We start from the raw sequence: 27,712 nt of genomic DNA, 5'->3' as shown, positions 1-27,712 counted from the left end.
CATGAAGTCATCGGAGACTGAGCTGTTATTCATTAGATTTATTAGAGATCTCAACTTAAAAAGAGGGGCTGTGGCGGGTGGGGTGGGAACCTGGGCTGCATACAGAGGCTGGCTGTGGCCAGCAGTGGCTGCACTGGAGGGACACGGTCCCCTGGTTGGATTGTCACACACTAGACCGCATGGGCTGAGGACCCGGGAAGCCCTCGCCCTGATGAGTAAGACACACGAGGTTTGTAGTTTTCAGAATGGATTCAGCAATAAAAACAGGACGGGGTGAGGGTGTGCAATTTGAGTTTTAACCACCGGAGTCCGAGGAGGTGGGGGTGGGAGATGAAGAACTGCGGAGACAGTACCGTGCCAAGGGACCCCACGGGGAGGGCATATTGCACTGAGGTTGGTGTGGGGCAGAAGAGGGCCTTGTTGGGATGGCCTGAGGGGACAGAGGCGGGCCAGGGGACACCTCATCAGCCTTGGAGGTGCCTCAGGGCCTTACAGTACAGTTCACACGCTGTCCACATTGGGGCGATAGCGGCCATTGGAGAGAACAGGATATGGGGCACAGGATGGGGAATCACAAAAATATTTACAGACTTTTTTTTTGAGAGGGTTTCACATAGCCCAGTTGGCTGTAGCCAAGGATGACTTTGCACCTCTGCTCCTGCCTCCACCTTCCAAGTGAGGCATGCAAGTCGTGTGTCTCCGCCTCTGGGTTCTGCGGTGCTGGGATGGACCGTGGGGCACATGCGGCTCAGTGAGCTCTGCCCACTGAGTGATAGGGCCAGCCCTGTGTTTTCCTTTTGCTCTCTTGAAACTGGGTTTCATTCTGTAGCCCTGGCTAGCTTGGAACCTGCCACAAACCTCCTGCCTTAACCTTCCAAGTGGTGGGATGACAGATGTGACACTATGACCGGCAGGATCTATGCAACGCTTGAGTTTGCATTGCAACCCCTGAATTAACTCAGCGGCGGCTCACCACAGTCCCAAAACAACAGGACTTCCATAAGCAAGCGATGCAGACCTTTGAAGGGGGCTTTGAGACTTAACACAAACGTGACAGGCCATCTCTCCTACTGTGGCCCTCACCAGCAGAGGTCCTATCCTGGGCAGCATCCTTTCTTGCCATGATGGAAATTGGCTCCTGAGGGAAGGGCTGTGTCAGGCTCCCCACTGCTCCATTAGCCCGCTGCAGTCCTTGTAAGCCAGCCAGGTCCTGACCTATGTGTCCCTGAAGGGGCAGCCCAAGAGGCCCATGCGGCTGACCCAAAGGCAGTGTACTGGAGCTGCTGCTCGGCCATCAGAACATCCCAGCTTGACTCTTTCTACCTCAACAGCATGGGTGGAGCATCCACAAAGCAGGGACCCAGCATGACTAGGCTGTACCCAATGCACTGGGGTCTACCTGGGGAGACGGCTCCCACGCCCTGGTGCTCCAGTGGACACAGTTGGCTGTGGTCGTGACATCTCCCTTATCTTCTTCGGCCAGGGTGTCGGAGGACCTCAAATCTGGCTGTGCCCTTCTTGAGGTGGGATCTGCTCTGAGGGGAGTTCCATGGGAGTTGAGGGGACCCATGGCCCCTGCTCAGGGATTTCTGGGGGATGAGAGGCAGTCAGCATCAGAGCATCAGGTGACTGTAGCCGCAGGACTTCGTGCGGGGGGGACATCCTTCCAGCGCCGGTAAACAGAAAGTGCACAGGGCATGGCTAGTCCTGGTCTGCCTGGGCCCCAAACCTGAGGTGACACATGGGCTGGCAAGGCAGCCACTCAGGAGCACAGACCTGGATGGCAAGCGAAGACTCCAGGGCCTGTCCCCTCTGCAGGCCACCACAAGTGCCCTGGAGTGTGTGGGCTTTACTGGAACCACCTGGGTCCTCAAAGTATTGAGACATGTAGAGCCTGATCCACCAAGACTGGTGGCTGCAGCCCCTTCCTGGGTTTTCTGTCCTTTTTTCCGAGAAACTCACTCCTGTGTTCCCTCCCGTGCAAAAAGGACCCAAAATAAATATAGGATCGGCCCCCAACAGGCACAGGTAGCCGCAGATGGTGGGCCGAGCTATCCTTGGGACGGGCCTGGCCGCTGGCATCCGACAGCGGGGAGGGCGAGAAGAGGTCGGGCCAGGGCCATCGGGGTGATGTCGCTGAGCTCTGGGCCCCAGTCGGGGGGGGGGCAGCGCCTCCAGGAAGTGCTGGGGTAGCAGAAGGACGCTGGGCTCCAGACTGGGGGCTGCATAGAAGTTACTGCAAAGACCAAAAGGGCAGATGAGGGAGGGTGGAGCCCAGATGGGGCCCAGCCACCCACTAAGCCTCCTGCTGCCGGTGGGCGTGGCCCAGAGGCCAGGCTTGGCTTTCCTGGGCCGAGGGGTTGGCACGTACAGAGAGATGCCTGTGGCTAGAGCAGCGGGAAGGAAGGCATTGAAGAGTTGGGGCTGGGGTTTGGGGGGAAGAGTTGGTGAGGAGTCTACGGGCAGGAGGCTGGATAGAGGGAGCCAGAGGGAGGAGCCGGAGGAAAAGGAGGCGTCACCAAAGGGAGGAGGGCCGGCAGTCACCCGGGGAGGGGAGGAGCTCCGGCCTAGTCCTCCCGCCCTGCCTGGGGACTTACTGTGTCGCTCTCGCCGTCGGAGGCGGGCCGCGCGCTATAGTGAAGCGGGGAGTACACCCAGCTCCTCTCGTCGGTGGGCTGTGCAGCGCGTGCAGGAGGGGTGCAGAAGAGCAGGGGGCGAGGAGCAGACAGGCAGAAGGAAGAGACAGAAAGTAAAAGAGGGGGACCCCAACCCCGGGGAGCAGCCGCACCCCCGGCTCCCTCTGTGAGGGGCACCTGCCCCAACCCTCGGCCCTGGGGCAGCGGCGGCGGCAGCGAGCAGCAGTTAGTGAAGCTGGGCGCAGGCGGGAAGGGGTGGGCGCCTGGTGGGCCGTGGTCTCCCCCCCCTCTCCTCTCGTATCCTCCCATCTGCCCCACTGCCCTGGTCCCCACCTGTCCAGCCAGCAGCGGAGCCAGGCCCTCCCTGCTCTGGGCTGCCCCCGCCCGCAGCAGTGGGGCGCTGAGCAGTGTGGGTGCAGGGACAGGCCATGGCTCCCGCATGAGTGCCACTGGGGCCGAGCCTCGGCGGGCTCCCACAGGCCCAGAGCTTGGGTGTCACCTGACCCCTGCAGGGCTTCCCAGGACAAGGAGCGCTGGCTATCCGGGAGTGGGGCCCAGAAGGGCCTCAGGCGGCACGGCTGGCAGTGCTGGGCAGGGAAGATCAAAGCCCAGCCAGGATCACCTGAGCAGACACCCAAGGTCTACTTCCTGCATGATGTTCAACATAGTCCGCCCTGAAGAGGGCAGCCTTCCCCCCCACTTTAGCAACCCCTGATTTCATGACATCCCAGTCCTGCTTCCACCTCTCAAAGCTGGGGTGAATGCTGAGTGCCAAATCTGTGCTCTTCCTGCGACTGCAATGCTGTGCAGCCCTGAGCAGGAAACCCAGCCTCTCTGGGCCTGGCACTCCTTGCTGATCTGGAGGTAACAGCCCCAGCTACAAGGCCCAGTCTGTCCACTCCGGTCCAGTCACGTGTACTGGGAGGTGGCTTGGGCAGTGATGTGATGGGACTGTGCGGACAGGGTTCCCTGTATAGTGTGGGCCTCAGTTTCTCCTCCTGTGTGTGAAATATGCTACAGAGGGAATGGACAAGCCTGGCTCACTGGTTTCCACAGCCCCAGGGCTCAGCAACACCTGATGCTAAGTCCCCGACTCGTGACACGGGTGGGCCAGGGTCTCAGCTCCTGCCGCAAGTGGGTGGCTGCGAATGAGCGGTGTTCAGGTCACAGCATACACCTGTTCTGGGTGGGGCTCCGCTAACCTACACTACAGCTCTGATTTTCCTCAGTCACTTGAGAGAAGGGTGTGGGGTGCCGTGTTCCGAAGCCCCATCTCCATGAGTGATGGGCTGAGGTCACTTACAGCGCCTGTGTGGCTTGGTGTCACAGCCCGCAGTTGGCGACGACGGGGAGAGAAAAGCCAGTATCTCCCGTGAGCGAACTGGCCACACAGCGGGCCGGGCGGGAAGAAGGAAGAGAGGAGAGGGCAGAGGATGAGGCGGGAACCAGGCAGGGGACACAGGCAGGTGGCTGAGCGGGAGGGCAGGCAGGAGCGAGCAACTGAAGCAGGACGTGTGGGTGGGGTCGGGGCTGGGGACCCAGTGAGGCCAGAACCTAATCCAGGAGGCAGCCCTGGGCACCTCCAGGTCAAAACCAGCAACACATGCCCATGCTCGGGCCCAACACAGCTGACCATATGCCGGGCCAGGGCTCTCTAGGGACTCAGTGGAGCATCGTAGACGGGTGAGTTAGTAGGGAAGCAGTGAGGACCCCGGATGAAGCTGTAGCACCAGGGACAAGAGATAGCACTGGGGTACTGCCAGCTGACCCCAAGGGGCGGCTGAGCTCTGACCTATCTGTGGGCCTGTCCCTTTACTGGGCCAGTGACCCTGCTGACTTTTCTCCCCGTGGTGGATTGTGGGGGGTGGTTGTCATGGATGGTCCCAGATCCCCAACACCTGGGCAGAACTAGCCTTGTCCATGAAGCGCCATGTCCCACTTCACTGAGCAGGCAGAATGGGGCCTTCCTGTCACTCACAGGGTCCCCAAGACCCAGTATCCTGAACAGAGCCTGCCCAGGAAGGACAGAGCTTTCTCAAGGGTTCCCAGAGACACAGGGCCTCAGTCTTTGCTCAGGTCTGCCCATGGTCAAGAGGAGCAATGGCTCTGCCACCCCGAGTGACCACACCAGAAACAGAAGCAGGTGTGACTCTCCACAGGTCGAGAGGGCACAACGGCCACAGGGGCTCGGAGGAACTTACAAAATAGATGTCTGTAGATGGAGCATCTTCTTCATCCGAGGCCTGGCTGGCGGGCTCTGAGGCCTGGCTAGCGGCGTCCACTTCCACGGTGGCTGCAGCTGACGCCCCAGATGGGGGGACCTCGGCTCTGGAGACAGTGGTGGAGCCCCAGGTGGTTCTGTGCACTCCCTTCCCAGCCCTACCTGGGTCTACCACCTCCCTCCTCACCTCAGGGGACACCACTTTTGGTTTTGGAGACAGGGCCTCAACACATAGCCACCTGTGCTGCCTGGTTCTGTGAACTCAAGCCAGTCACCCTTGAAGAGGGACCCATGACTGAGAGAAATGCCCCACATCTCCCATACAACAGTCTGTGGGACAGTCTTTCTTCCACTGGTTTATGTATTTACTTCGAGACAGGGTCTCTCAGCACAGCCCACATGTCCTGCAGCTCACTTTGTAGACCAGGCTGGCCTTGAACCAGATCTACCTCTGCCTCCCCCGTGCTGGGATGATAGGCCTGCGCCATCATACCAAGCCTGGGGGACATTTTCTCTTTCTTTATTCCCCCCCACCCAAGACAGGGTTTCTCTTTGTAGCCTTGGCTGTCCTGGGCTCGCTAGCCTCAAACTCACAGCAATCCTCCTGCCTCTGACTCCCAAGTGCTGGCATCAAGGCGTGCGCCACAATGCCCAGCTGGGGGCACTTTCTTAATTCACTGATGTGGAAGGGTTTGGCCCTCTGTGGGCGGGGCTGGCCGCAGGTGATTCTGGGATGTGTAAGAGAGCAGGCTGAGGGAGCCCCGGGGAACAGCACCCCTCCATGGCCTCAGCCTGTCCCAGCCCTGACTTCCCTCAGCGATGGCTGTGGCCTGACAGTTATAAGCAGAAGTAAACCCTTTCCTCCCCAAGTTGCTTATGGTCATGGTGCTTACTGCAGCAACAGAAACCGTAAGCGAGACAGCGTCCTTGGGCCTCTGCCTCCCCACTGCTGAAGTGACAGGTGACCCAGCCCTCGGCAGCTCAGCCCGGGGCCTTCCTTGTGTTGACAGAGCAGGCTGGGTGGGCTGTTCTGTGGGCCACCAGCGCCAGCCACAGGTGTCCCTCGGCGCCCCCTGGAGGGCTGCCCTGGCATCACCATCCCTGAGAGGAGGGCACTCACCCCTCACCCTGCTCCTTGGGGGCCACAATCCCCACATCGCACACTGGCTCCACCTGCACTGTTATCTTCTGCAGGTCCTCCATGTGGGGCTCCTCCTGGGGCCTGCAGGGGGTGGCCCAGCCTCAGTATCCTCCCGGCACCCAGAGCTGCATGCAATTCGTGGTCCCGGGGAGTCCTAGCCTGGGGGCTTCAAGGGCCTGGGAGCTGCTGCTGGGTCCTGCTGTGGCCTGGGCAGCATGGGCAGGTGGCCATGTGGCCAGTGGCCCACAAGCTTGGGAGCTGGGCACTGCTCCGGTGTCTGGACCGAGGTGCAGGAGGATCAGAAGGTTCCAGTAGCCAGCCAGGCCTGCAGTGTTTGTGGGTGGAGCCTGGAGCTCAATGCCAAACGCTGCTGCTGCCTTTGAGGCAGGGAAATGGGACCCGGGGAAAGAGGGGGCTCACCGGCCTTCCTGGCCCGAAGACTGCGCTCGCCGCCTGTGGGGGAGGCACAGGTGATGGGTCCCTGCTGTCAGAGCCCGACTGCTCCCAGCACCGGCTCCAGACAGCTCCACCCACCTGTACCGGGGCTGCTCTGACGTCTCTGAAGGAGAGCGCTCTGGGATGGACAGGGAGGTGGAGGACAGTGTGGTGGCGATGGAGGCCGTGGTGGCTTCCTCAAAGGACGGTGGGGTGCAGGGCAGGAGATCAGGCCGGCCTGTGGGAGCAGCAAGCAGGAGCTGGTGTGGCTGAGCCCGTCTCTCCTGCTACTCAGCTCCGCCTCAGGCCTTCTGCGCTGGCCCTCCTAGCCTCTCCCACGACCAGGAGCCTGCAGATGTCCCCACCTCCCCCACCTCCAGGTGTCACATGCCCCAGCCCATGTGCCCAGGTTCCTCCGAGGGCTGGTTTCCTGGGTGCCCAGACTTGAGGCTGGCAGGTCACCTTCGTCCTCCAGGGTAGGGTAGCTTCGGGCCCCCCGAAGGTCGTACTGAGCATCTTCTCTCTCGCTGGGGATCTGGCTGGCTGAGAAGGCGGCTGTGGGCCCCAGGGGTTTGACAGCCAACAGGGCGCCACGCCCTTTCTTGGATGGGGAGGATTTCAAGGCTGCAGGGAGAAGGAGCAATGGTTCAGTGGGGTGGGCTCAGGTTCCATGGCTTCTGGAGGCAACTCTCCCCCTTCACTGGCTGCGTCCTGTCTCCTGCTGCTGGGCCAGGGTGATCTGGGAGGTGCTGCCTGTCTCTTGACCCAGGGCCCGGCTGCAGGTCAGGGCTCACTGGGCTTGCTGGCTGGCCCGATTTCCCCCCTCCCTGCCTGGGATTCTCTGGCCCATTCCCCTCCCACAGGTGGTGGCTCACAGGAACTCTTCCGGAAGACCGTGCTGCTCATGAACTTGAAGAAGCGTTCGGCATAGAAGCTGGGCCGGTGGACCGAGACAGTGTCCTAGGGAGACAGCAGGGAGGGGACGAGATCATGCAGCAGCCCCTTAATTGTTACTGACACAGGTCACGATGTAGGCCAGGCTCTGCCTCAGGCCCCGAGTGAGCGGATCACAGGCGTGCACCGCCTCTCCTCTCCATCCTGACCTCAGCACATGTTCTGGAAGCTTCCGCCTAGGTCCTCCTAATGTCTCTAAGGAGCTTCCCTGTTGGGCCTGGAGTCTGTGTGCAGTCTTGAACACTACAGTAAGAATCCCTGAGGCAGGGGCTGTGGGTGCAAGGACCCCAGCAGCTGATCACGTAATGACACCCTTCCAAGCACTCCTGTGGAAACCAGGCCCGAGGCCAGCCACAAGTTGTGCGGCACCTGTCTGTGCCCTGCCCATCTTGGCCTGGACAGGTGACAGGCCTGGCCTCTCTGGGCAGGACAGACCCTGAGAAGCCTGAGCTGCTCAGCAAAGGGCCACCGGGTGCAGTGAAGGAGTGACACTCACCCCATCGTGGACGAGGGCCTTCCAGGTGTGTTCTAACTTCTTAATGAACCTGGGGACGGACAGACAGGCAGGCCCTGAATGTCAGCCACTGCCTGGCAAAGCCAGCCCGGAGAGCAGGGCTGGGAGGGACCCGAGGAGCCGCACTGACAGGCAGGGCGTGGCCTGGAGGGGCGTGTGGGTAGCTGAGGCGCACACCTGTAGGACTGCAGAATGTCGATGATTCCAATGTGCAGCAGCAGCCGTTCCCCGCGCCCATTCACGGCAGGGATCCCGCCCATCCTGCGGAGAGAGGCCAGGTCCACAGCTCCGGGGGCGGCCATGCTGGGGCGACTGGGAGGCCGGCAGCTGCCCTGGGGCCCAGGCTGAGCGGACACGGCACGCCCCCATGCACATGCACACTGCACGCAGGGCATGGCTGCCTCGCACATCCTCAGCTTAACGCCCCAGGCCTGCCCCGAGAGGGCATTAATGCCCAGGCCAGTTAGTGACCCCCCTTGATGCCACAGCGGCCCAAAGCTCCACAGGCTCAGCTCACTCCACACAGGGCGCACAGGCTCACCTGGTCCCCTCGGGGCCCCACGAAGACCCTACAAAAGCCAAGATGATCTGAGGGGGGGCGGCTGCACAGCGCCTCTGCTCTTCTCCCTCCACACATGACAGAGCTGTGGCCAACAGTTCTGGGAGGCCAAGCCAGGGTCACTGGGCCTCACTCCTACAGCTGTGACTGAGATAGCTCTCCCCACTCTGGAGACTTCGCACAGTCGGAACTCTGAGGGGCGGGACCTTCCCCATCAGGGCCATGGGGGTGGGCTGGATGATAAGGGGAGGTCATGCAGGTCTCCTGATGGCCGCTGCAAAGCCACTGTCCCTTTTTATTAGACAGGGTCTCATTATGCAGCACTGGCTGTCCTGGAACTCACAAGATTCTCCTGCCTTCACCTCCCTAGTGCTGAAGTCAGAGCGTGTGCCACCACATCAGGCTTCACTGCCCCCTCGGGGCCAGGACCCGTAACTACACAGCCGCTCCACCAACCCACTTACGTGTCATCTGTCTCAATGGCCTCCCCCCGGGCAGCGCCGCCCTGGATGGACTCCATGGCTGTGGAGTACAGGGCCTTCTGTGCCACTGGCCGCTTCTCATCTGCCGTGCTCCGGGCACCCTCTGCCTGGCGCTCCCGCTCCTGCTGGTCAATGTTGTGCACTCCCAGCAGGAGACTGTAGTCCATGATCTTGAAGCTCTCCAGCACCTGGAGACGCGGGTCAGCAACAGGTGGGGACTGGAGTCAGGGACAGGCAGTACAGCAGCCAACCCAGACCTAACGGGGACCCGGGGCTTCTGGCACTGGATGGTGAGTGCTGCCTGGACGGGACAGGACCGGGTTCTCTCCCGGATCGAGGGCGTGGACCAGGAGGTGCTAGATCCTCCTGCAGGGGAAGGGGGGGGGGTGTCCTGGGGTTGGAAGCCAGCGCAGCTCAGGACAGGCAGAAGAGGCAGGAGGGGCCTGAGTGGCTCCTTCAGGGAGCCTGAGAGCTCTGGACAAGCTCAGAAAACAGGGTGCTGATCGCTGATGGGGCCTGGTGTGCTTCAGGCCCAGGACAAGTGGCTACAGGTTCTCCCAGCATTCCTCAGTCCCTACCTGCTGCCTTGCGTGGCTGGCAACTCTCTACTGGCAACCCTCTACCCTGAACTTTCCAGGGCAGGAGCTTCCCTCCTCCTCACCATGTAATCTGGACATTTTGTTGTTATTACTTTTTTCTCTCTTACCCCCTTGCATGGCAACCAAGGTCTGCGTCCAGTGAACCTACATTTATATACTTTAACTTGCCTTATATGAGAAGCAGCCCAAGCTCCTCATTTTTTAATTATAGAAAAAGGGAACAATGTTAGTATTTAGGCATCCTGCTTCTGGGCTGCCTAGCAACCTATGATGCCATCATGTGTCCCCCGCCAGGTAGCCACACCTTAAAAGGACCAACCCACCACTTAGTCACTCTCTTGCCGTCTTACTCTCTTGAGCTCTCCTGCTCTCTCCCCTTTCTGTCAGGGCACCCCTCCTTCCCCCTCATCCTATCATGTCTTCTCTCCTTCTCTCTCTTCATCTCCATCTAATAAACTTCTTTCATATAAAATCTGTGTGCATCATCATTTCATTGGTCCTAACAGGGCCCCTCCTCCTCATCTCGGCAAGATACAAGACTTAGAAAATGCTTTTGGGTAGGCCTTGTTCGGTGAACACTTTTAATTCTAGCACTTGAAGGACTGAGGCAGGGGAGTCTCTGTGACTTTGAGGCCAGCCCAGGCTACATAGTAAGACAGTATCTAAAACAATAACAAACAAACAAACAAACAACCCACACATAAAAACCAAAACGCTGAGTATGCTGGGCACACATGACGTCTAAGCACTCAGGGAGCGGAGACAGGAGGATCCGGGGCCCAAGGTCATCTGTGGGGAGTTCAAGGCCAGCCTGGGGTATGTGACCCTTCACACTATGTATCAAAATGTGGCAATGTCTTCTCAGCCTCCCAGGGGCTAGAATGACAGGCATGTGTGGCCACAGCTGTTTGGGCTGCATCTCATCTCCACCTCTCCCCCCCTCCCCACTGTTCCAGGATCATTGGAAGGCAGTAGCTTTTCTTAACATGCTGGTCACTCAGGACTACTAAGCACAGACCCATGTGGCCACAGCACCATATGTAAGCATGCTGCAGAGCCCTCATGCTTTTTTCACAAGTAGTACTTTACTTTGCCTTATTTTTGAGATAGGGCTTCATGTAGCCCAAGCTAGCCTCAAACTCATCATGTAGCTGAGGATGACCCTCCTGCCTCCACCACCTGGTTTCTGTAGTGGTGGGATGGAATTCAGGGCTCCAGCCAACCAGCCCCAATGCTACCTAGGCACTAACCACTGAGCTAGCCTCAGCCCATCTTCATTTTCTATGAGGGGACAGGTTATGTTTAACCTACCCTAGCTTTGACCACATCCCCAGCCCGACTGTCCACCTCAGCTTCCCGAGTGCTGGGCGGGCAGGGCTCGCCAGTGCACCTAGGCGGCTGCGGGGTGACCGCAGGCTTACCAGGCAGTCTCGCTGCAGCGTCTTGACCAGGGCCCCAAAGGTGTCGGAATCCAGCAGCAGCCCCTCAGGCATGTCCTGCATGAAGTCCAGGTCCTTGTAGGTGGGCAGGCTCTTCTCCTTCTCTTTCTTGCTCGCCCTGCGCTTGTACGTGGAGCCCTTGAGGTCAAACTTGAGATGCATCTTGACGACACGGGGCAGCACGTTGTTCATGACCACCACTCGGATGTTCTTGCCTCCTGACTGCACGCAGTACAGCCCATAGAACTTGGGCAGCAGCGTGCGCGGGTTCTGGTTGAGGTTCTGTGAGACGAGGGCACAAGAAGCTGGCGGGTGGCGGCGCTGGGCACCCAAGGTCCAGCTCATCCCTGGATCTCAGAAGAGGGCAGGGGTATGACTTCTCAAGTGCCCCCCTGCCCTCCACCCCAGCACCTCACTAGGGCATTCTAGGCAGGGGCTCCACCCTCCTGACCCTCTCATCTCCTTGTTTTTCCTTTTTCTTTCTTTTCTTGTTTTGTTTTTTGAGACAGGGTTTGTCTGTGTAGGCCCAGCTGTCCTGGAACTCACTCCGTAGAAGGCTGGCCTCGAACTCAAGACCCGCCTGCCTCTGCCTCCCGAGTGCTGGGACTAAAGTCATGCACCACCACAGCCTGGCTCTCTTCTAGTTTTTATTTTTCTTCGGATGTTTGCCTGCATGTGTGAATATGCATGTTGTGTGTCTCTGGTGCCCAGGGGCTAGAACTGGGTGTCAGATCCCTTGGACCTGGGGTTGCAGGCAGCTGGGAGAAGCCATTTGGGCACTGAGAAATCGGGGTCCTCTGCAAGAGCAGCTGACGCTCAAACCACTGGGCCACCTCTCCCATCCCTATCACCGCTGTTTGTTTGTTTGTTTGTTTGTTTGGCAGTTAGGGCCTCACTGTAGGCCCTGACTACTGCGTGGGCCAGGCTGGCCTGTAGCTCGGAGATCTGCCTGACTCTGCCTCCCACGAGCTGCAGATTAGAGGTGTGGCCACACACCCACATTTAATTTTGGTTCTGAGGCAGTGTCTCACTGTGCAGTCCGCCTGGCTCAGCCCGCAGCGATGGTGAAAGCGTGGATGGCGCACCCTGTCCCTTGCTAGTGTAGCAGTGTGCACACGCACAGGACCGCACACCGCAGCACACATGTGGAGGTCAGGGAGCCTCTCCCTCCTTATTCTGTGTTTCCCTGCAGTGCAGTGCAGTGTGTCGGGCTGGGGATGGGCACCTTCCCCTGAGCTGCCCTCGGCTGCAGTTATCTCCTGTCTGGAGTGTCCCTGTGGTCTCTCAAGGCCAGAATTCCCATCCCATCCCATCTAGGAACACAGTTGCCAGCTCCTGAGCTCAGGACACCTGGGGCCCCACCTGGGCACCATTCAGTGGAAGAATGATGCCTCAGAGGGGAAACTGAGTCACACTCAGTCTGTGCTGAGCTACCCTAGGGTGGTCACATCTGACACTCCAGCCCATCACAGCAGGCCATGTGAAGTCACTAATGAGGCTCTTGTTCTGGGCTGGAGTCCCTAGGCCTGCAAGAGTCAAGGGTGGAGACAGCTCCTGCCTGGCCAGCCTTTCACAAGGGGCCCTCCAGTCTGCCTGGGAGTCAGTGCTCTCCTGTCCCTCGGGCATCTGAGAGAGGTGCTGCTGCAGGCCAAGGGCCGTGGCAAGGTGGAGGATGGAGGTGGGCACTCCCGAACGCCTTCCCCTGCGTGGGGCCTGTGAAGAAGGTTCAGGAAGGCCCTCGCCCGCTCCCACTCCCACCCAGCCCGCTCGGCTCACCATATAGTAGCCTGGCAGCAGTTTCTGCAGAAACTCGGCCTCCTTGTGCATGACGGTCTTGATGATGAATTCATCGTCGCTGGTGACATAGAAGACAGAGCCGCTGGCACCGGGGTTGGACAGCTCAATGAGAGGCTCATTACACAGCGAATACTGGAGAGCAGAGGTGGAGACATGAGCACTGGGACCGTACTCCAGGGTGCAGAGGAGGAAATGGAGGCCTCGCTGGCCACCCAGAGCAGGATGGGATTGGGCGTGCTCCCGAGTGACAGGCCTCAGCCTCCCTCCAGCTGAGGACTGCTCGCTAACTGGGTGATAATGGCACACCTCTCTCCTTCCTACCTACTCCCACCTGCATGCTGAGCATGACTCCAGAATCCTAGCAGCCATGCCGGCTCATGGGCAACTTGTAATGTGGAGGCCGTGAGCCACGATGGCCTTCGGCCGTCCTCCCTCCCCACCCTCCTCCATAAGTCACTGTCTTGCCCACACTCCAGGGAGGATGCTCATGGGGAGGGACACGAATCTCAGCCAAGCTGCAGCCGCTCCCCAGCCAGGCCATCTGTCTGTCCTTCCCCCACCCACTGCGCTGAGCCACAAATATCCCTGGGAGGAGCGGCGCCCACCCCTGGCTGCGGCCCTGTCCCCGCACTGCTGGCCATGTGGTCTCAAGGTCACTGGGTGGTACAGGACCCTCCTGGGAGCCGAGGTGCCTGCCCTGTGCCTGTGGCCACTCTGACCTCTGTCAACAGCACCCTGAGTTCACTTTCCTCAAGAGCCTCTCAAGCACTGGTGCCCCGGGCCTGAAGCCCCAGCTGCTCTTTCTAGACGAATCCACGGCCCCTGCAAACTGTGCCACTTCAACAGGAGCCGGGAAACAAGGACCACGAAAAGCACACAGGGCAGGCTGCCACAAGGAGGCCTTGGGTGGCAGGGTCAGGCCAGATCCCATGGCCGAAGGCCTGCTGCCCAGTGTGTGCTCCAGGAGAGGATGTGAGGTCACCAGGAGGTGTGTCCTCAAAGGGGCGGTGGGTCTGCACTTCAGTGCCTTGGCATCTGAGTAGAGAACCCAGCAGAAGCGCACACTCCTGCCCCAGGAGGAGGCACGCAGCTGCCACTGTCAGGTTCCAGCCAGGACCAGCCTGTTACTTGGCTATACGGACTGATGTACTCACCAAGTAATCATCTGGCCGGATGCCGAAGAGCTCCCGGAAGTAGCGGAAGGCAACAGGTGCATAGGTCTTGAAGCGGAAATCCTGGAAGTGGTGGGCGGGGGTGAGGTTGCTCCCTTCGCTGCGGAGGAGGACGCAGGGGGATGGCTGTGAGGGATGGTGGCTTTTTGGGGTGCCTCTTCCCATTTGTTCCACGCACAACCCCACAAACAACTTGGGGTCCCTGCTTAGTGAGGATGTTGTGACTGGCTTCAGGAAATACCCTAATAATCACCCCTCCCTCCCTTGAATGCACACGTGCATGTGGGGGTCAGAGGTGAAAACCTCTCCACCATATTTTCTGATGGCCAAATGGGCCATGGATGCTCTGCCTGCCCTGCACGGATGTTACAGACAGGCAGCAGGCCTGGCTCTCGAGTGGGTTTTAGGACCAAAACCCAGAACCACATGCTTGAGACTGGGCCATGTCACCCACAGGCCTCCTCTCTTTCTCACTGGCATGGGGGCCCGTGACATTTCTGAGCACACTCCTGAGGGCAGAGACGCTGCAGAGCAAGACCGGGCTGTCCAGCCTCTCCAGCAGCTATGGCCGTGGCACCAGCTTTGGCCATCAGGCTGCAGGTGGGGCAGAGGCCTGGACATCTCCTCCTTCCTGCTCTGAAACACTGAGGTGAAGGCAGGGGCACTGGCGGCCTCACCAGTGACAGACGGCTCACAGAGTCCAGCCATGTGGGCGGGGCACCTCGGCCTACCTGGGAAAGAAGATGCTTTCCACCACATAGAAGTCTTGCATGAGCACATCACGCTCCGGCTTGGAGCTGAGGTTGCCCACTGTGTACCCGATCCCCAGCTGGATGGCACCCTTCAGGGTGGACGAGGTGGTCTGCGGGGAAAACGGCTGGCATCAGACCCTGGGGGCCTCTCTGTGCTGTGCAGAACCACCCCACCCACCGCAGTGTGGGCACCCAGTGGCAGCGAGACCCAGCCTCTCCCCAGCAAACAGCCACCTTCCCCAGCAGGGGCCACATGGACAGTGAGCCATTAGTGGGTGCAGGGCTCAGAGGGGACAGCCACTGTAATGGGGATGAGTGGGTTCTGTTTAGGGCAGCAATGCTCTAGACCGGGACAGCAGGGATGGTCTCACGTCTCTGACAGCTGGACACTTTTGAAAAAGCATATTCAAAGGTGCTGCCTATCTCACCAAACTATACCAACAGCCATGGGAGGAGGTCGGGGCCCTGGGGCTCAACAGAGCCTGTGTGTCTGCACGGCCCTCCTTCCCTGGCCACCCAGGCCAGCCCCCACCTACCTTCTTATAGGTCGTCTCTCCAGACGCATCCACGCCTCGATGGCCCAGCTTCTTCCCATGGCCAGGGCCTGGCTGCCCCATCACTGATGGGGCCTAGGGGACGGGAACCAAGAACAGCTAGGTTGGGAAAGTGGTCAGAGGCTGGGGAGGCAGGTTACTGGTGCTGTGAGCTGCCTGTGGCTCTCCACACCGGCCACCAGGGGGCCACTGTTCCCAGGAGCCCAGCCCCGTCCCCCTCAGGATACTAGAGCCTGGGCTCCCGCAGCCCCACAGGCTCTGGGGTGTCCCTGGGACCCTTCCTTCCGAGGGCTTGGGGAAAAGCGGTCCTCAGCCTGGGGGACAAGGTCTCCAATTCCTCTCCATGGACGCAGGCCTCTCAGACTCCAGTCGGTGATACTAGATACCAGGCTCAGGTAGGCTTTAAAGCACAACAGAACCCCCCCAACATCCGCCACTGCTCTTCCTCCCAACACACACAACAGTGTTTGGGCCCAGAAAGTGCTGTGCACAGCCTGAGGACACACGGCTGAGGGTCAGGCTCTTGCCTCCTCAGAGCAGGGATGGACGACTCACCTCAGCAAGGACTGCTTTCTTCTGGGTCATACCTGGAAAGGGAGGGCACGTTTAGTATTTGTCCTTTATTTTATTATTCTTTTAGCTCGATGTGCACACGGATGCCAGAGGTCTAGGCCAGCGCCTCCTTCAATCATGTTCCATCTCCCTGGACCGTGAAGTGTGTGTGTGTCGGTGCTGGGGTGCCTGGGGTTGCAGGGGTGGAGGCCCACACAGCCACAGGCACTTGCAGGAGGTTCAAGAGGCTGACGTGGTCTTTGCCTCTCTGTTTCGAACACTCTGGTTTAGTGTCTGGGGCACAAGGAGGTACCTCACAGAGACAAGTGCTCACAGCCTTGGCCAGCTGCTACAGGACATGGAGGCCTGACCAGAGACACTCAGGTGGTAACAGCCAGTGTCGGGGGAGGACAGAGAGCTGCTGTGATGGCGTGGTTCTATCTCCTGGAGCCAGTGTCACTGTGGGATCCTGGGGGAGACCAGCGCTGTGAGCCAAGCAATGCAAGCTCCCTGCTCATGGGACAAGCTTGGGACAGATGCTAGGCACAGCTGGATCCAGGAACACTCTGGCCCCAGGATTCTCTAATCCTGACCCTGATTGGAAATGGGGACCATGGGTGGCTGCACACGGGTGACAGTGAGCAGCCATTCAGCCGTGACGATGGGCCGCACTTGGCGGCCAGCGGAAGGTTCTATCAGCTGACCCAGTATCTGCCTTGGGAGCAGACCAATCTGTGGCAGAATTTTCTTAGAACTTGTGATGGGGGGGCTGGGGTTGGAAGCAAAAATTCAGCTGTGTTGTCAGCAGCTCCCAGGGCTGCAGGTAACTTTCCGAGATCCTGAGTCACTCGCCCCGCCTATAGCCAAGCTGAGACTCCCTTGGACCATGGGCTCCTGCCTCAGTTTCCCTTCCTGCCAGCTCACCTGAACTGGCTGAAACATGGGGACAAACACAAACCCTGGGGTCGCAGTCAGGAGGGGGACAGCACCACTCTGTGGTCCTGACACAGCTCAGATGTGCTTTCCTCCCAGCCGATTCTCTTCTCAGCGAGCAGCCCCGTTTTCCAGGAAATTATGTTTAAAAATAGTCAGGGAGGAGGGGAGGCAGGGGCACCAGCTGGCTATGGCACAGTGCCTGAGGCCCAGTCAGCCCACGCCTGCCGGCAGCACCCAGGCACGTGAGTGTACCTATAGGGGCCACGCAACGGCCCCTCAACCTGAATGCCAATGTCTGCTTTCCCAAAGCTGTGTGACCTTGGCTAAGTCTACAAATCTCTCTGGGCAGATTGGAAGCTGTGTCCCAGCCTGTCACAGGGCTACAACCGCACCCTGCCTGGGGACGCCACGAGGCCACTCCATCTGCTCCATTAACCTCTGTAAAACTGGCAGTGCCCATCTCCTGCGGATACTCCTTCCCAGCTGTCTCCTGCCCCGCCAGCCACACTCTCTGTCCTGTTCTCAAGACCTCAGCTGCTTCCTCCTTTGGGTTCTTCCATTCAACAACTGCTGACTGACTGACAGGTAGATACCAGCTCTCCACCTCCGCACCCAGCCCTCCCTCCACAGGGGCTGCCTTCCCACATGGTGGCTGTGGAAACTGAGGCAGGGAACAAGTGAACTAGGGTCATACCAGCTGCAACCCACAACAGAGGAAAAACAGGCCTCAGGCACAGGAAAGAAGGGAAGGGGCTGAAATGGACAGGAAACAGACACTGCGGCCAGGCCCGCCCTCTGCTCTGCCTCCAGGAGAGGAGGAAGTAGAGACGGGAAGAGGCGGCCTTCGGCCCACTGCCGCCTGCAGGCGGGTCACACCAAGTGCTTCCTTTCCAGACACCTCCTGCTTCCCTCCAGTCTGCTCAAGCCTCTTCCTCACTCCATCCTGCCCCAAGGCCTTTGCACAGCTGCGTCCTCTGTAGCTCTTCCACTCCACACTGATCAACACCCTCAAACATGCCCCCGGTCACGCTGGACCACCCTGTTGTTCAGCTGCTAAGGGCTTAGTGGTTGCTGCCCCGCATCGCATGCTGGCCCTGCTCTGTCTGTGGAAGAGGCCTCATCAGGGAGGAAGACAGCCTTGGAAAACCTGGCCTGTGGTCCTGGTGGCCCAACACTTCCTGCCACACATGCCCACGGGGGCCCCAGGTGCCTCTCCACGAAGTGGCGAGGCCTACCGAAGAGCTATCTGCAGTAACGAGCCCACTCACCAAGCGTGGCGTGCAGCCCGCTGCACAGACCAGACCGACGTGGCGCCTGTGCTCAGACCCCAAGGACAAAGAGAGCACATGGCTGCCCAGCTGGGATCCCTCACTCCACTCCACACGATCCTGTCCTGTTGACCCACGGACTGGAGTATCACACAGCCAAGAAAAGGATCGAGGCCTGGCACTGAGGACCCAGACAGGAAGGCCACACAGTGTGGGCTCCGTGACAGGACGTGCCCGGGACGGGAGAACACAGGGCAGTGCATCCGTGCACTGGGGCTGCCTTTCAGAGACGGAATGCTCTAGAGCTACACAGATAACCCTGCTATACAATCCGAGATCGCCCTGAAGAGCACACGTATGTGCCTTAAATAAGCGAACCCTACAGTACCCAACTGTAGCTGCAGGTCCCCAAGTCAAAGCACACAAGTGAGTGCCCACATCTATAAACACTGACCACTAGGGTGGTCTCCTGGGACCCGCATACTCTTCCTGTCACAGAGCTGGGGCCCTGGACCCCGAGTGGCCAGGGTGGGAATGCTGTGTGCGGGCTTCAGAGCCACACATTTCACAGACAGCCGCCCACCCCCTCCCATCTGGAAGCCTGTGGACCCAGCAGGTGGGGATGGCCTCCAGCTGCAGCCGCACCCCTTAGTCCCAGCTGCCACCCTGGCAGCATGTGGGGGGACGGCCAGTGGTTCTCTTCATGCTTGAGAGCAAAAGCCTAGCTTCCCTCACAGGCAGGTGCACAGGGCCTCAGGCTGCACCCCCACCCGCCACCTGACCAGTGGGCACTGCTCTGTGCAGATGGATGCCCACCCGCCCTGTGACCACTGTGTAGCTGGGGACACCCATGGCACTCAGCACGCCTCTCTTTGCTCCAGCCACTTTGGGAGCCCTAGCCTTGTCTGAACAACACAGTCCCACGTGAAGAGCCGCCTGGTCCACATGGGCCTCCAACACCAGGAGCAATTTACTGAGAGAGGGGCTAGGTGCCATGCACTTCAGACACAGCCTGACACCTCTATCCCCAGAACTGCACAGACAGAAAAAAAGAGACAAGAGGGAGAAAGAAAGGGAGACTTGGAGTGGGAGGAGTGGGCAGGTGGAAGAGGAGGTGACAACGAAGGAGGGGATGGAGAAGGAGATGGAGAAGATGGAGAAGGAGGAGGCGAAGGAGGAGGAGATGGAGGAGAAGCGAATGGAGGATAAGGAGGTGAAGGAGGAAGGAGAAGAGAAAGACTATCTCAAGCCAGGAAAGGGACCATCCCTGGTGGCGTACATCCACCGTCCCAGGGCTCAGGAGGCTAAGGCAGGACGACATGGGGAGATGATGTCACCAAGGCCAAACGCAAGACTGCAGCAAAGCAACAGCAACGCTGAGCTGGCAGCCCAGACTGTCAGCCTGCACAGGGAGCTGCAGGTATAGGACCTACAGTTCAGGAGGGCTAGCCTCAGCTACACAGGGACCTTGAGTCAGCCTTGGCCACACGAGGCCTTGTCCCATAAGGAAAGCTCCAGTGTCCGGGCAGGCGACCACCTTTTCCTGGAGAGCAAGATGCCACGTTACTGGTGTGTCCTGTCACCCACTCCCAGAGGAACTGTGTCCTGTGCGCTGCCCCACCCAGCACAACAGGCCACAAAGAATGGTCCATGGTGGAAAAGAATTTACCAACCATGGTGGAGCAGCCTCTCAGGCCCTAGAGCTCCTGCCCTCTCTGCGGGTTAATCTTTATCCCACGCCATCAACAGCGGGGCAGCACTGGACCCTTGGACTCCATGGGGCCCTGAGAGCCCTTGTCCCCACCCACTGCGCCGCTGCTCACTGCACAGGAGCCTGGTCTGAAGAACTCAGCCCGGTGTGGTGGCCCATGACCATCATCTCAGCACCCAGAATCGGAGGCAGGGAGGTGAGTTTCAGGCCAGCCTAGGCTACAGAGCAAGATGGCGTGTCCTGTGGTAAGATGTTGATGTTGAGACAAATCAACATCTTGTCTCAAGATGTTGAGGAGGATGTTGAGACACAGTCTCATTGTGTTGACCAGGCTGGCCTTGAACCCACAAAGATACTCCTGCCTCTATTCCCAGTGCTGGGGGCTCAAGCCAGGTGGGGGCTCTATCCATTGAGCCTGGGAAGATACCTGGCCTCTGAACCCTCAGAGTTTAACTGGGGACAGGGAGGGCTGAGGACCCAGATTTATTATCTTAAGAAAACACATCACAGTGCTGGGTAGGACGCTGAGCACTGGGAGGCCAGGAAGCCACACAGCACACACCCCGGGGCATGGGGTGGGCGGAGGGAGGGACAGGACAAGGGTCCGCTGCTGCCCGGAGGCCAAGTCTATTCACCCCCCCCAGAGGGCCTCACATTTTTCTGATAATCAAACTGGTCCCTGGGGACAGAGCCTGCTGCTGGGCATTCTGGACGGGGTGTTCTGTTCTGGCTTAGACAGAACCTACATGTGAGTGAGCTTGGCACCTGCCACATGCTGTCCCCATCATTGCCCCAAGCCAGCATCTCTGCCACAGGACCTTTGCATGGCTGGTTCTGTCCCTGGCTCTGGCCACCAGCACCTCTATGCTGCCGGCTGCTGCTCAGGGACCTCAACTGCCCCGTACCTTCCATTTTGATGACCTCAATCCCTTTCTCCTATTGCTGTTTATTTTGTCAATTTATCCTCTAAGCATCTCTGCAGCGTGAACTGTGGCAGGACTCAGAGCCATGTCCCATCTGAGATTCCATCGGTTCATCCCAGGGACACCTGCAGGTGCAGGCCCTGCCTGTGTGGGATGCTGACTCAGAGGCCATTTAGGGGCGCAGCTCACCCAGCATGCACGAGGACACCCTGCGCTCCTCCCTGCGCCACAGAAAGAGAAGCGGCCCTCACCCGTCATCCTGGTCCTCAGGAAGCTGAGACGGGGATGGAGAGTTCAAGGCCAGTCTGAGTCTCACAATGACAGCCTGTCTCAAACACGGAAGGAACAGTCACAGTGACAGGGTGGACACATGACTCGAGGCACTGGCTGCTCTTCCCGAGGGCCTGGTCCCATTCCCACCATCCACATGGCGACTAGCAACCACCAGCATCTTCAGTTCCAGGGATCAATGGCGCCCACATTCACGGGGGGCTGCAAACCCACGAGGACACACGCACATGCACAGAAATAAACAGCCAAACAACCCACAGGGACACGCTTCCTCACACCTCTAGAGCAGCTGTGCTCAGGAAAGAGATGCAGGAGCTGGCGAGAGGGCTCAGGGGGTGAGGGGCTTGCTGCCAAGGTGGACAGCACACGTCCAGTTCCCAGGACCTCACTGTAGAAAGAGGAAAGTGATGCCTACAAACTGACCTCTGACCTCAACACCCATGGGGCAACATCCACAAGCTATGTAATAAATACATATGTAACATAAAAACTGAAAATAACCAAGAAGTCGGTAAAGCTGTTGTGGAAAGCCACCTGCAGCCGGCAGAGAGGGAGAAGTGTCTGGTGGCTGTGGGGGAGCCTGGCTTAACACGGTTTCTCTGTCACTCAGCGAATCCGCCCTCGGGCAGCCACCAGGGGAAGTGAAAAGATTAATCCACCCAAAAACCTTGTGCATATACTCCCTAGGGACTTCCCGAACACAGCTAGCGGGGAGGGGGGAAGGAAATGGACATCTGTGCATGGGGGAATGGTACACCAGGGTGGTTCATCCCCTGTTGGAGTATTACTCAGCCGCAAACAGGAGCGAGGCTCTGAGGGACAAAGGCTCACATCCTGTTGGCTCCTGGACAGGGCACCCAAAGACAGGAAGTGGATTCATGGGTGCAAGGAGGTGCCGAGGAAGGGATGGGGTGATGTAAGATTCTGGAATGATAAGGCACAATTCTGATCTAATACTCCTCGGGGGTTCAGCGACCTGGGCCCCATCCCGGGACCCTGCATAAAGGCAGGCAGTGGGGGGGGGGGGGGAGGGGGGGGGGCAGCAGGGGGGGCCCGGGGGGGGCCCCCCCCCCCCCCCCCCCCCCCCCGCCGAAGGCAGGCTGAGCGATGGGCTACGCACACCCACTGTGGGTGTGGATTTCACCTAGAGCCTCCAGAGTGCAGAGGTCAGCCTGCCTCTCACATCTCAGTTAACACCGGGCAAGTGGCGACCTCCTGGCTGGGCAGGTCTGGGCTCTGTGCAGGGCTGGGCTGCACTTCCTCTCCTCAGCCTGCCACTGTCCTGGGAACAAGAGGTAAGGAAGTCCCGGTGGCCACACATACCACAGGCCCTCAGCAGCTGCTGGAGACCAGCAGGGCAGGGGTACGTAGTGGGGTGAGACCCAGGTGGGCACAAGAAGGAACCCCACGGCCCTTGTTCTCCAGGGTGACTGTCCCATCAGCCCATCACACAAGGCAAACCCTACACTTCCCCATTGGTCAGTGCTGGTAAACAGGAAGCCAGGCTAGGCAGGATGACCTGGTCCTCAAGGAGCTGGACACTGCTCAGTGCCGGCGGTGGACAGAGGAGGGAAGGATCCAGTCTGCCCTGAAGAGCTGAGTGTCAGGCAAGGCAACCACCATCAAAGTCCCGGGCACGGGGCCTGCCTGACCCCAGCAGGACACAAGGCCAGGTGCTTGAGCCCCCGTAGGCACAGTGTCCACTAAGCAGAGGTCCTGGTCATTTTTGTTGCTCTGTGTCCCCAGCCTGGCTACATGTAACCCCGACCCCAAACCACAGCCCCCCCCAAAAAAAAGGAAAAAAGGGGGCGGGGCTGAGGCTCTCCCAGCACGTGCCAGGAGCTGGGGTCCATTCACAATGTCACGTAAACCAGGCACCACAGGTGTGGCTTGTCACCCACCACTCAGGAGGTAGAGGCAGGAGAAATGGGAGTTTAAGCTTATCCTCTGTTACATAGTGAGGTTGAAGCCAGCCTCGGGTACGTGTAACAGAAACAAAACAAAAAGAGGGGATCAAGAAGAATAAGGAAGTGGATTAAAACCCCAAAATGGAGAATTTCTTTCTCTACAATGTCCAACTGGAAAACAGACAGATGGAACTCCTGACAACAGAAACACTAAGATTTGCTGATGGTCGGTGGCCCCAGAGGAGGTGTGTGATGCACACTGGTGTCACACATGAAATGGCACATATACGAAGAGCCCCTACAAACCAACAGAGGATTGCACAATTGGAAGCAGAAAATACAGTTTCCAGAAAATGAGGCCAAAGTTGTGTTTGGCACAGGAGCATGGAGGTGAGGAAGGAAGGTGGCAGAAGACTTCCAAAACAAAGAAACAGAAACCTAGTTCAGAGTCAGACATGATGGCCGTGGCTGAGCTCCGCACGCACCCTGCCCAATGAGCCCCAGTCCCCTCCTCACAGCAGACCCTGCCTGTACCAGCTCTCTGAGCAGAGTTAACGCCAGTGTGGTGGAGCACCCAAAACCCAGCACCCTCAGAGGGCCAGACATGCCCTCCTCCACCCAGTGCCCTGTCAGTGTAGGCTGGGGATCTCATGCGCCCCGCAGCCCCGGCGCCCTGACACAGATGGGCACACGAGGCCACTGACCATCACTGACTATGCTGGGAGTCAGGTCCCTGAAGGCCTGTGCGTGCTGACTACGGTTCTGCTCAGCCCGGCACTGCCGGCCTGCAATGCCACGGCTTTGCACCGGCTCTGAGCTAATTCCTGGCTCAGGGTAATCCCGTGGCAGGGTCTCCCTGGGTGGCATGGGGTACAGGAAGGCCACTCGGCCCAGCAGGAGAACAGCTGGGAACCAGCCGCTGAGCTGATTCTTAGTCTGCTCGGGACCCACCAGAACCCTCGCCCAGCTCTCCACGCCCCTGTGGCAGCCACCACACTCATTCTCAAGGGACACGGCTGCCCATGACCAATGCCACTGCGGCCTTGACTGGGCCCACGCTGCCACGGCATGGGTCTCATACATACATGCAGCACACACACAGAGGCACAAGCAGCTCCGGGCTCTGGGTGGCCAGGTTCCAAAGCCTCCAGGTTCCTGCCTCCTTCCATAAGCAAGAGCTCCAGCCCAGCCCTGGCCATCACTGCCCTCCACCCCCACCCGGCAGCCCACCCCACCCTGTGCCCACAGCCCCAAGTCTACCAGGCACAGTTAAGCTCAAGATGGGTGAGCACTGAGAAAACAAATGGCTCAGTGAGTGAAGAAACTTGCCACCAAGCTGAGGACCTGAATTGCACCCCCAGGACCCACAAGACAGGAGAGGACCGACTCCCTGGAGCACGCAGCCAAGACTAGCCTTCACTTCCCGAGAACTGGGTTTGTGTGGCAGAGCCCAGAGTCACACGCACTCTGCCCAGGCAGCTCCTTCCCCTACGGTCCCAGCCCTCATGTTGCCTTGATGAAGGCTGACCCCATCTAGTGTGCTCCTGCTGAGTCTGGGGGACACCTCCCGAGGGAGGCAGCCTGAGTCTGTGCGGCTCTGTGTGACCAACAGTCCCAACGCAGCTGCCCAGCTCCACAGCCGAACAGGAAGGCACCCAAGGCACCCTCTGGGATGATGGGATTGGCCGTGTGCTGATAAAACTTTATTGACAAAACTAGCATGGGGGCAGCCACTAGTCCAGCCTCTCCCCGCTCCTCCCCGGGCCTCAGCTCGCTGCACATGAGAATCCTGACCCCAGCAGTCTGTCGAGGAAGGGCCCCAGAGCCTCTCTCCATTAGGGAGACTGAGGCAGCAGTGGTCCAACTGCACCATCTCAAGATGACACCTAAGACAAGACCTGAACCCTTTGTCTCTAAGGTCAACAGTTCTGACCCTGATGTCAAGGTCACTAAGTCTCCCAGCCATGCTTGGCCCTGGCCACCCAGCACACCTCTGCAGTTCCTACATACCTGTTGAATGGCACCCTGTTTTGGTGCTGAGTTGCTGGAGGAACACAAAGGCTCCTGTGGCTGGAGTGGAGGGGCAGAGAGGGAGGGGGAGGGGAGGACAGGGTTGTGGGCAGAGGGGGCCTGGAGCCAGTTTTTAACTGGGCTCCTTCTGGAACGGGAGAGCTGGTGGAAGTGGAACGAAGGATGCGAAGCCGGACCAGGTGGAGGCAGAGGGTGGAGGAGACGTGGGCAGACTCTGGGTGATTTTAGAAGCAGCACTGACATAATTCACTGCCACTTTAGATGGGGGAGGAGGCAGCGGCAGGTTGGCAGCAATGAGGCGTGGGAACACAGCATAGGCTCACACCATAGCCCAGGCAGGTCACAGCCCCGTCCTCACTGCCCAGACCTCCCAAGCCACATGACGCACACAAATCAAACAGGGGCCCCCGCAGCCATGGGAAGACATGAGGCAGGCAGTCTGTGGGCCAGACCTCTGGAGCAAGGAGACTTAACGCAACTGGATTCTAGACAGCAGAGACTGGTTTCCTTCCCATCAGATTGCTGGAAATTACCAGAGCAGATAATGGCCCGCTGGCCGGGCTGCAGGGGGGGAGACACCAGAGCACCCCGCCTTCCGGGAAGATGCAAACTAGGCCTCTCTCTGCCTGCCTGTGACCTCCAATCCCCCCCCCACCCCCCGTGGCTAGGGACGCCAACACTAAACGCCCAGCACATTCACACATCCGACAGAGTGGGCCACAGCGGAAGGCTGCGGGACTCGTGCAGGTGGGTATGCAGTTGGCGGTAAATAAACACAAACAGGAACAGCGACAACGACTACTTTAAGGTGGCCAGGGCTCCGGAGCTCCAGCCTAAAGGCAGAGAAGATGCAGATGGCTTCCCACTTCACAGATGGGGGCACGTCCCGGAGCGGGACTGGTGGGGTCATGAGCAGGACACGATTCCGTGTGGATGACTGCCTTAACAGGACCCCAGGCGGGGAAAATGGGCTTCTGCCAGGAATAGCCCTGGGGCCTGAGACAGGTTTGTCCTGAGTTCAGCGACAGACCTTCTCGGCTCCAGACAGCTCGTCAGTCCCCAGTGAGGAAGAGCAGGCCCATGGGGAAGAGATGCCTGCCGAGCCTGCCGTGGGAACTGAGCGCCCAGAACTATCAGGTTTCTGACACTCAAGGCCAGAAGGCGGACAGTGAGGAAGGGACCCTCTGTTCTCGGCACAATTCCTCCAGTACGACAAAGGACTGACAGCACCAGGACAGGAGGTGACAGCAGAGAAGGCGGGCAGGTGGTTGACAGCAAGGGGCAGGTGAGCTACCACTGGGTTCCAGATGGCATGAAGGACCTGTGAGCCTGGGGTTGGGGGCCACTGGCTCCCTGGCTCCTCCTCCCTCCCTGGTGTCTGATAATGACAGTCAGCAAGATCTTTGGAAGCCCGTGTGAGTCCACAGAGACCTAACCAGTTGTCAGCCACCGGGTGCTGCTGGAGAGAGCCTAGGGTTTTGTGATTCCGGAAAGTTCCTGTGACCTCAAAGGGAGCGTTCTGTTCTCTCTGAGCAGTGCATACCGTCTTGCCTGCGGACAGCGGGCCCAGAGCCATCCCTCCCGACCTAGAAGGGGACACTAGGAAGCTGGGTGGCCTCACAGCCCACGCCAGCATGGCAGACCAGGTCGTGGAGAAGGAGCTGGGACATCTGGGGGTTGACAGGACATCCGCTCACCCGGGCAGCACGGAGGAGGCGCATCAACATCATTCCTTCACCTCCCCACCCCGTTTTAGAGAGAGGTAAACTGAGGTCTACGAATGGGTGATCAGTGGTGTGTAGCAGGGAGAGACCAGAAGGTGACACTTGCAACACTGACAGGCCAGCATGGTGGCCCCAGAGAGGGGGTTGCGTGGAGGACATACCAACCAGGCAGGGTCCGCAGGAGGAGTCCCCCAGTAGAATGAGGGTGCTCCAGCAGCCCACACACTGGGAGAAAACCAACTGCCACGCGCCCAAACGGGCAGCTAAGACTCGCTTGTCCCCATCACCTGCAGCAAGACGATGCCCCCAAACGGGTCCCCTGGACCTCCAAACCCGAGGACCCCTTCGGCGCTATCGCAAGCATGTGAACGAGGCTCGCTGCAGGCACAGGCTCGCAGGATAAAGAGCCGCACCCACCCCCGGGTGCGGATCCACCGTGCCACCCAAGGACCCTAAGACGGGCCGGGCGCTGCGAGCCCCGCATCCCCGGGCGGGGCCGTGCAGCCTCCGCGACCCGAGAGCTCGCTCCCCCCTTCCCGTTCGCGATGGGAGGGCGCGCACCCCCGCGCCGGGACGGCGATGGACCAGCCCGGCCGGCGGCAGCGCGGCGCGAAGCGAGCGGACGAAGCCACCGCGCCGCGGCGGGGGAGCGGGGAGAGGTCACCGCGGCGAGCGGGGGGACCCGGCTTACCTGCCGCCGCCCCGCTCTCCGCAGACCAGGCCGCCTCCGCCGTCACGGCCCCCGCCTCGGCGCTCTCCGCCTCGTCCGGCACCTCCAGCTCCATGGCCGAGCGCTCCGGCGGCGGCGGCAGGCCCGAGGATGCACCCGAGCTCGGCCGCCGCCGCTCAACAACAAGCGCCGGCGGCCCCACAGCGGAGGGAGGAGCGCCGGCGCGCCGGGGCGGGGCTTGGACGGGGCCTGGCGTCGACGCGAACCCCTTAACCAAACGGAAATAAGGACGGGACTGAGGGCAGCGCCTACTCAGGGGAGTTGCGAGCGCCCTCGGGCGTCCGGAGCCGGAAGGACTCGCGTTCACGTGCAGTACAGGGGCGAGGGCGGGGCTTCGGCCAGAGGAGAAACCTGACCAATCAGAGATTAGGGGCGGGGCTACGG

The 27,712-nt window shown here is 59.6% G+C and overlaps 1 protein-coding gene across 4 annotated transcripts; it reads right to left on the bottom strand.

Annotated features, from left to right (window-relative positions):
- Window positions 1-23: 23 nt before the first annotated feature.
- On the bottom strand, window positions 24-27,504 carry Pip5k1c (phosphatidylinositol-4-phosphate 5-kinase type 1 gamma). Of its 4 annotated transcripts, XM_055607664.1 has the most exons (19): window positions 27,290-27,502; window positions 15,811-15,842; window positions 15,238-15,330; window positions 14,681-14,811; window positions 13,932-14,049; window positions 12,757-12,909; window positions 10,963-11,262; window positions 8,925-9,130; window positions 8,079-8,162; window positions 7,884-7,932; window positions 7,309-7,393; window positions 6,896-7,057; window positions 6,533-6,671; window positions 6,419-6,451; window positions 5,978-6,079; window positions 4,838-4,964; window positions 3,940-4,017; window positions 2,598-2,675; window positions 24-2,236 (listed from the first exon to the last, which is right to left on the bottom strand). In XM_055607664.1, exons 1-19 carry the CDS (start codon window positions 27,381-27,383, stop codon window positions 2,234-2,236), a joined length of 2,067 nt encoding a protein of 688 aa, XP_055463639.1. In that variant the 5' UTR covers window positions 27,384-27,502; the 3' UTR covers window positions 24-2,233. The 4 variants fall into 4 exon arrangements, with proteins under 4 accessions (XP_055463639.1, XP_055463640.1, XP_055463641.1 ...); XM_055607665.1 differs by lacking the exon at window positions 6,419-6,451 and having other exon boundaries at window positions 27,290-27,504; XM_055607666.1 differs by lacking the exon at window positions 3,940-4,017 and having other exon boundaries at window positions 27,290-27,497.
- Window positions 27,505-27,712: the final 208 nt, after the last annotated feature.

This window comes from Psammomys obesus, unplaced genomic scaffold, assembly GCF_907164565.1.
Source record: "Psammomys obesus unplaced genomic scaffold, mPsaObe1.curated_primary_1811, whole genome shotgun sequence".
NCBI classification, from domain to species: domain Eukaryota; kingdom Metazoa; phylum Chordata; class Mammalia; order Rodentia; family Muridae; genus Psammomys; species Psammomys obesus.
Note: the sequence above shows the minus strand (reverse complement) of the source record. Positions and strands in the feature narration are given on the sequence as shown.

Coding starts and splice junctions, on each gene's coding strand:
- Pip5k1c (XM_055607664.1), bottom strand. CDS start 27,383: ATGGAGCTGGAGGTGCCGGACGAGGCGGAGAGCGCCGAGGCGGGGGCC. Junction 4,018..4,837: donor CATCTACAGACATCTATTTT/GTAAGTTCCTCC, acceptor CTGTGTGGCCAG/TTCGCTCACGGGAGATACTG. Junction 2,676..3,939: donor CACCAAGCCACACAGGCGCT/GTAAGTGACCTC, acceptor CGCGCTGCACAG/CCCACCGACGAGAGGAGCTG.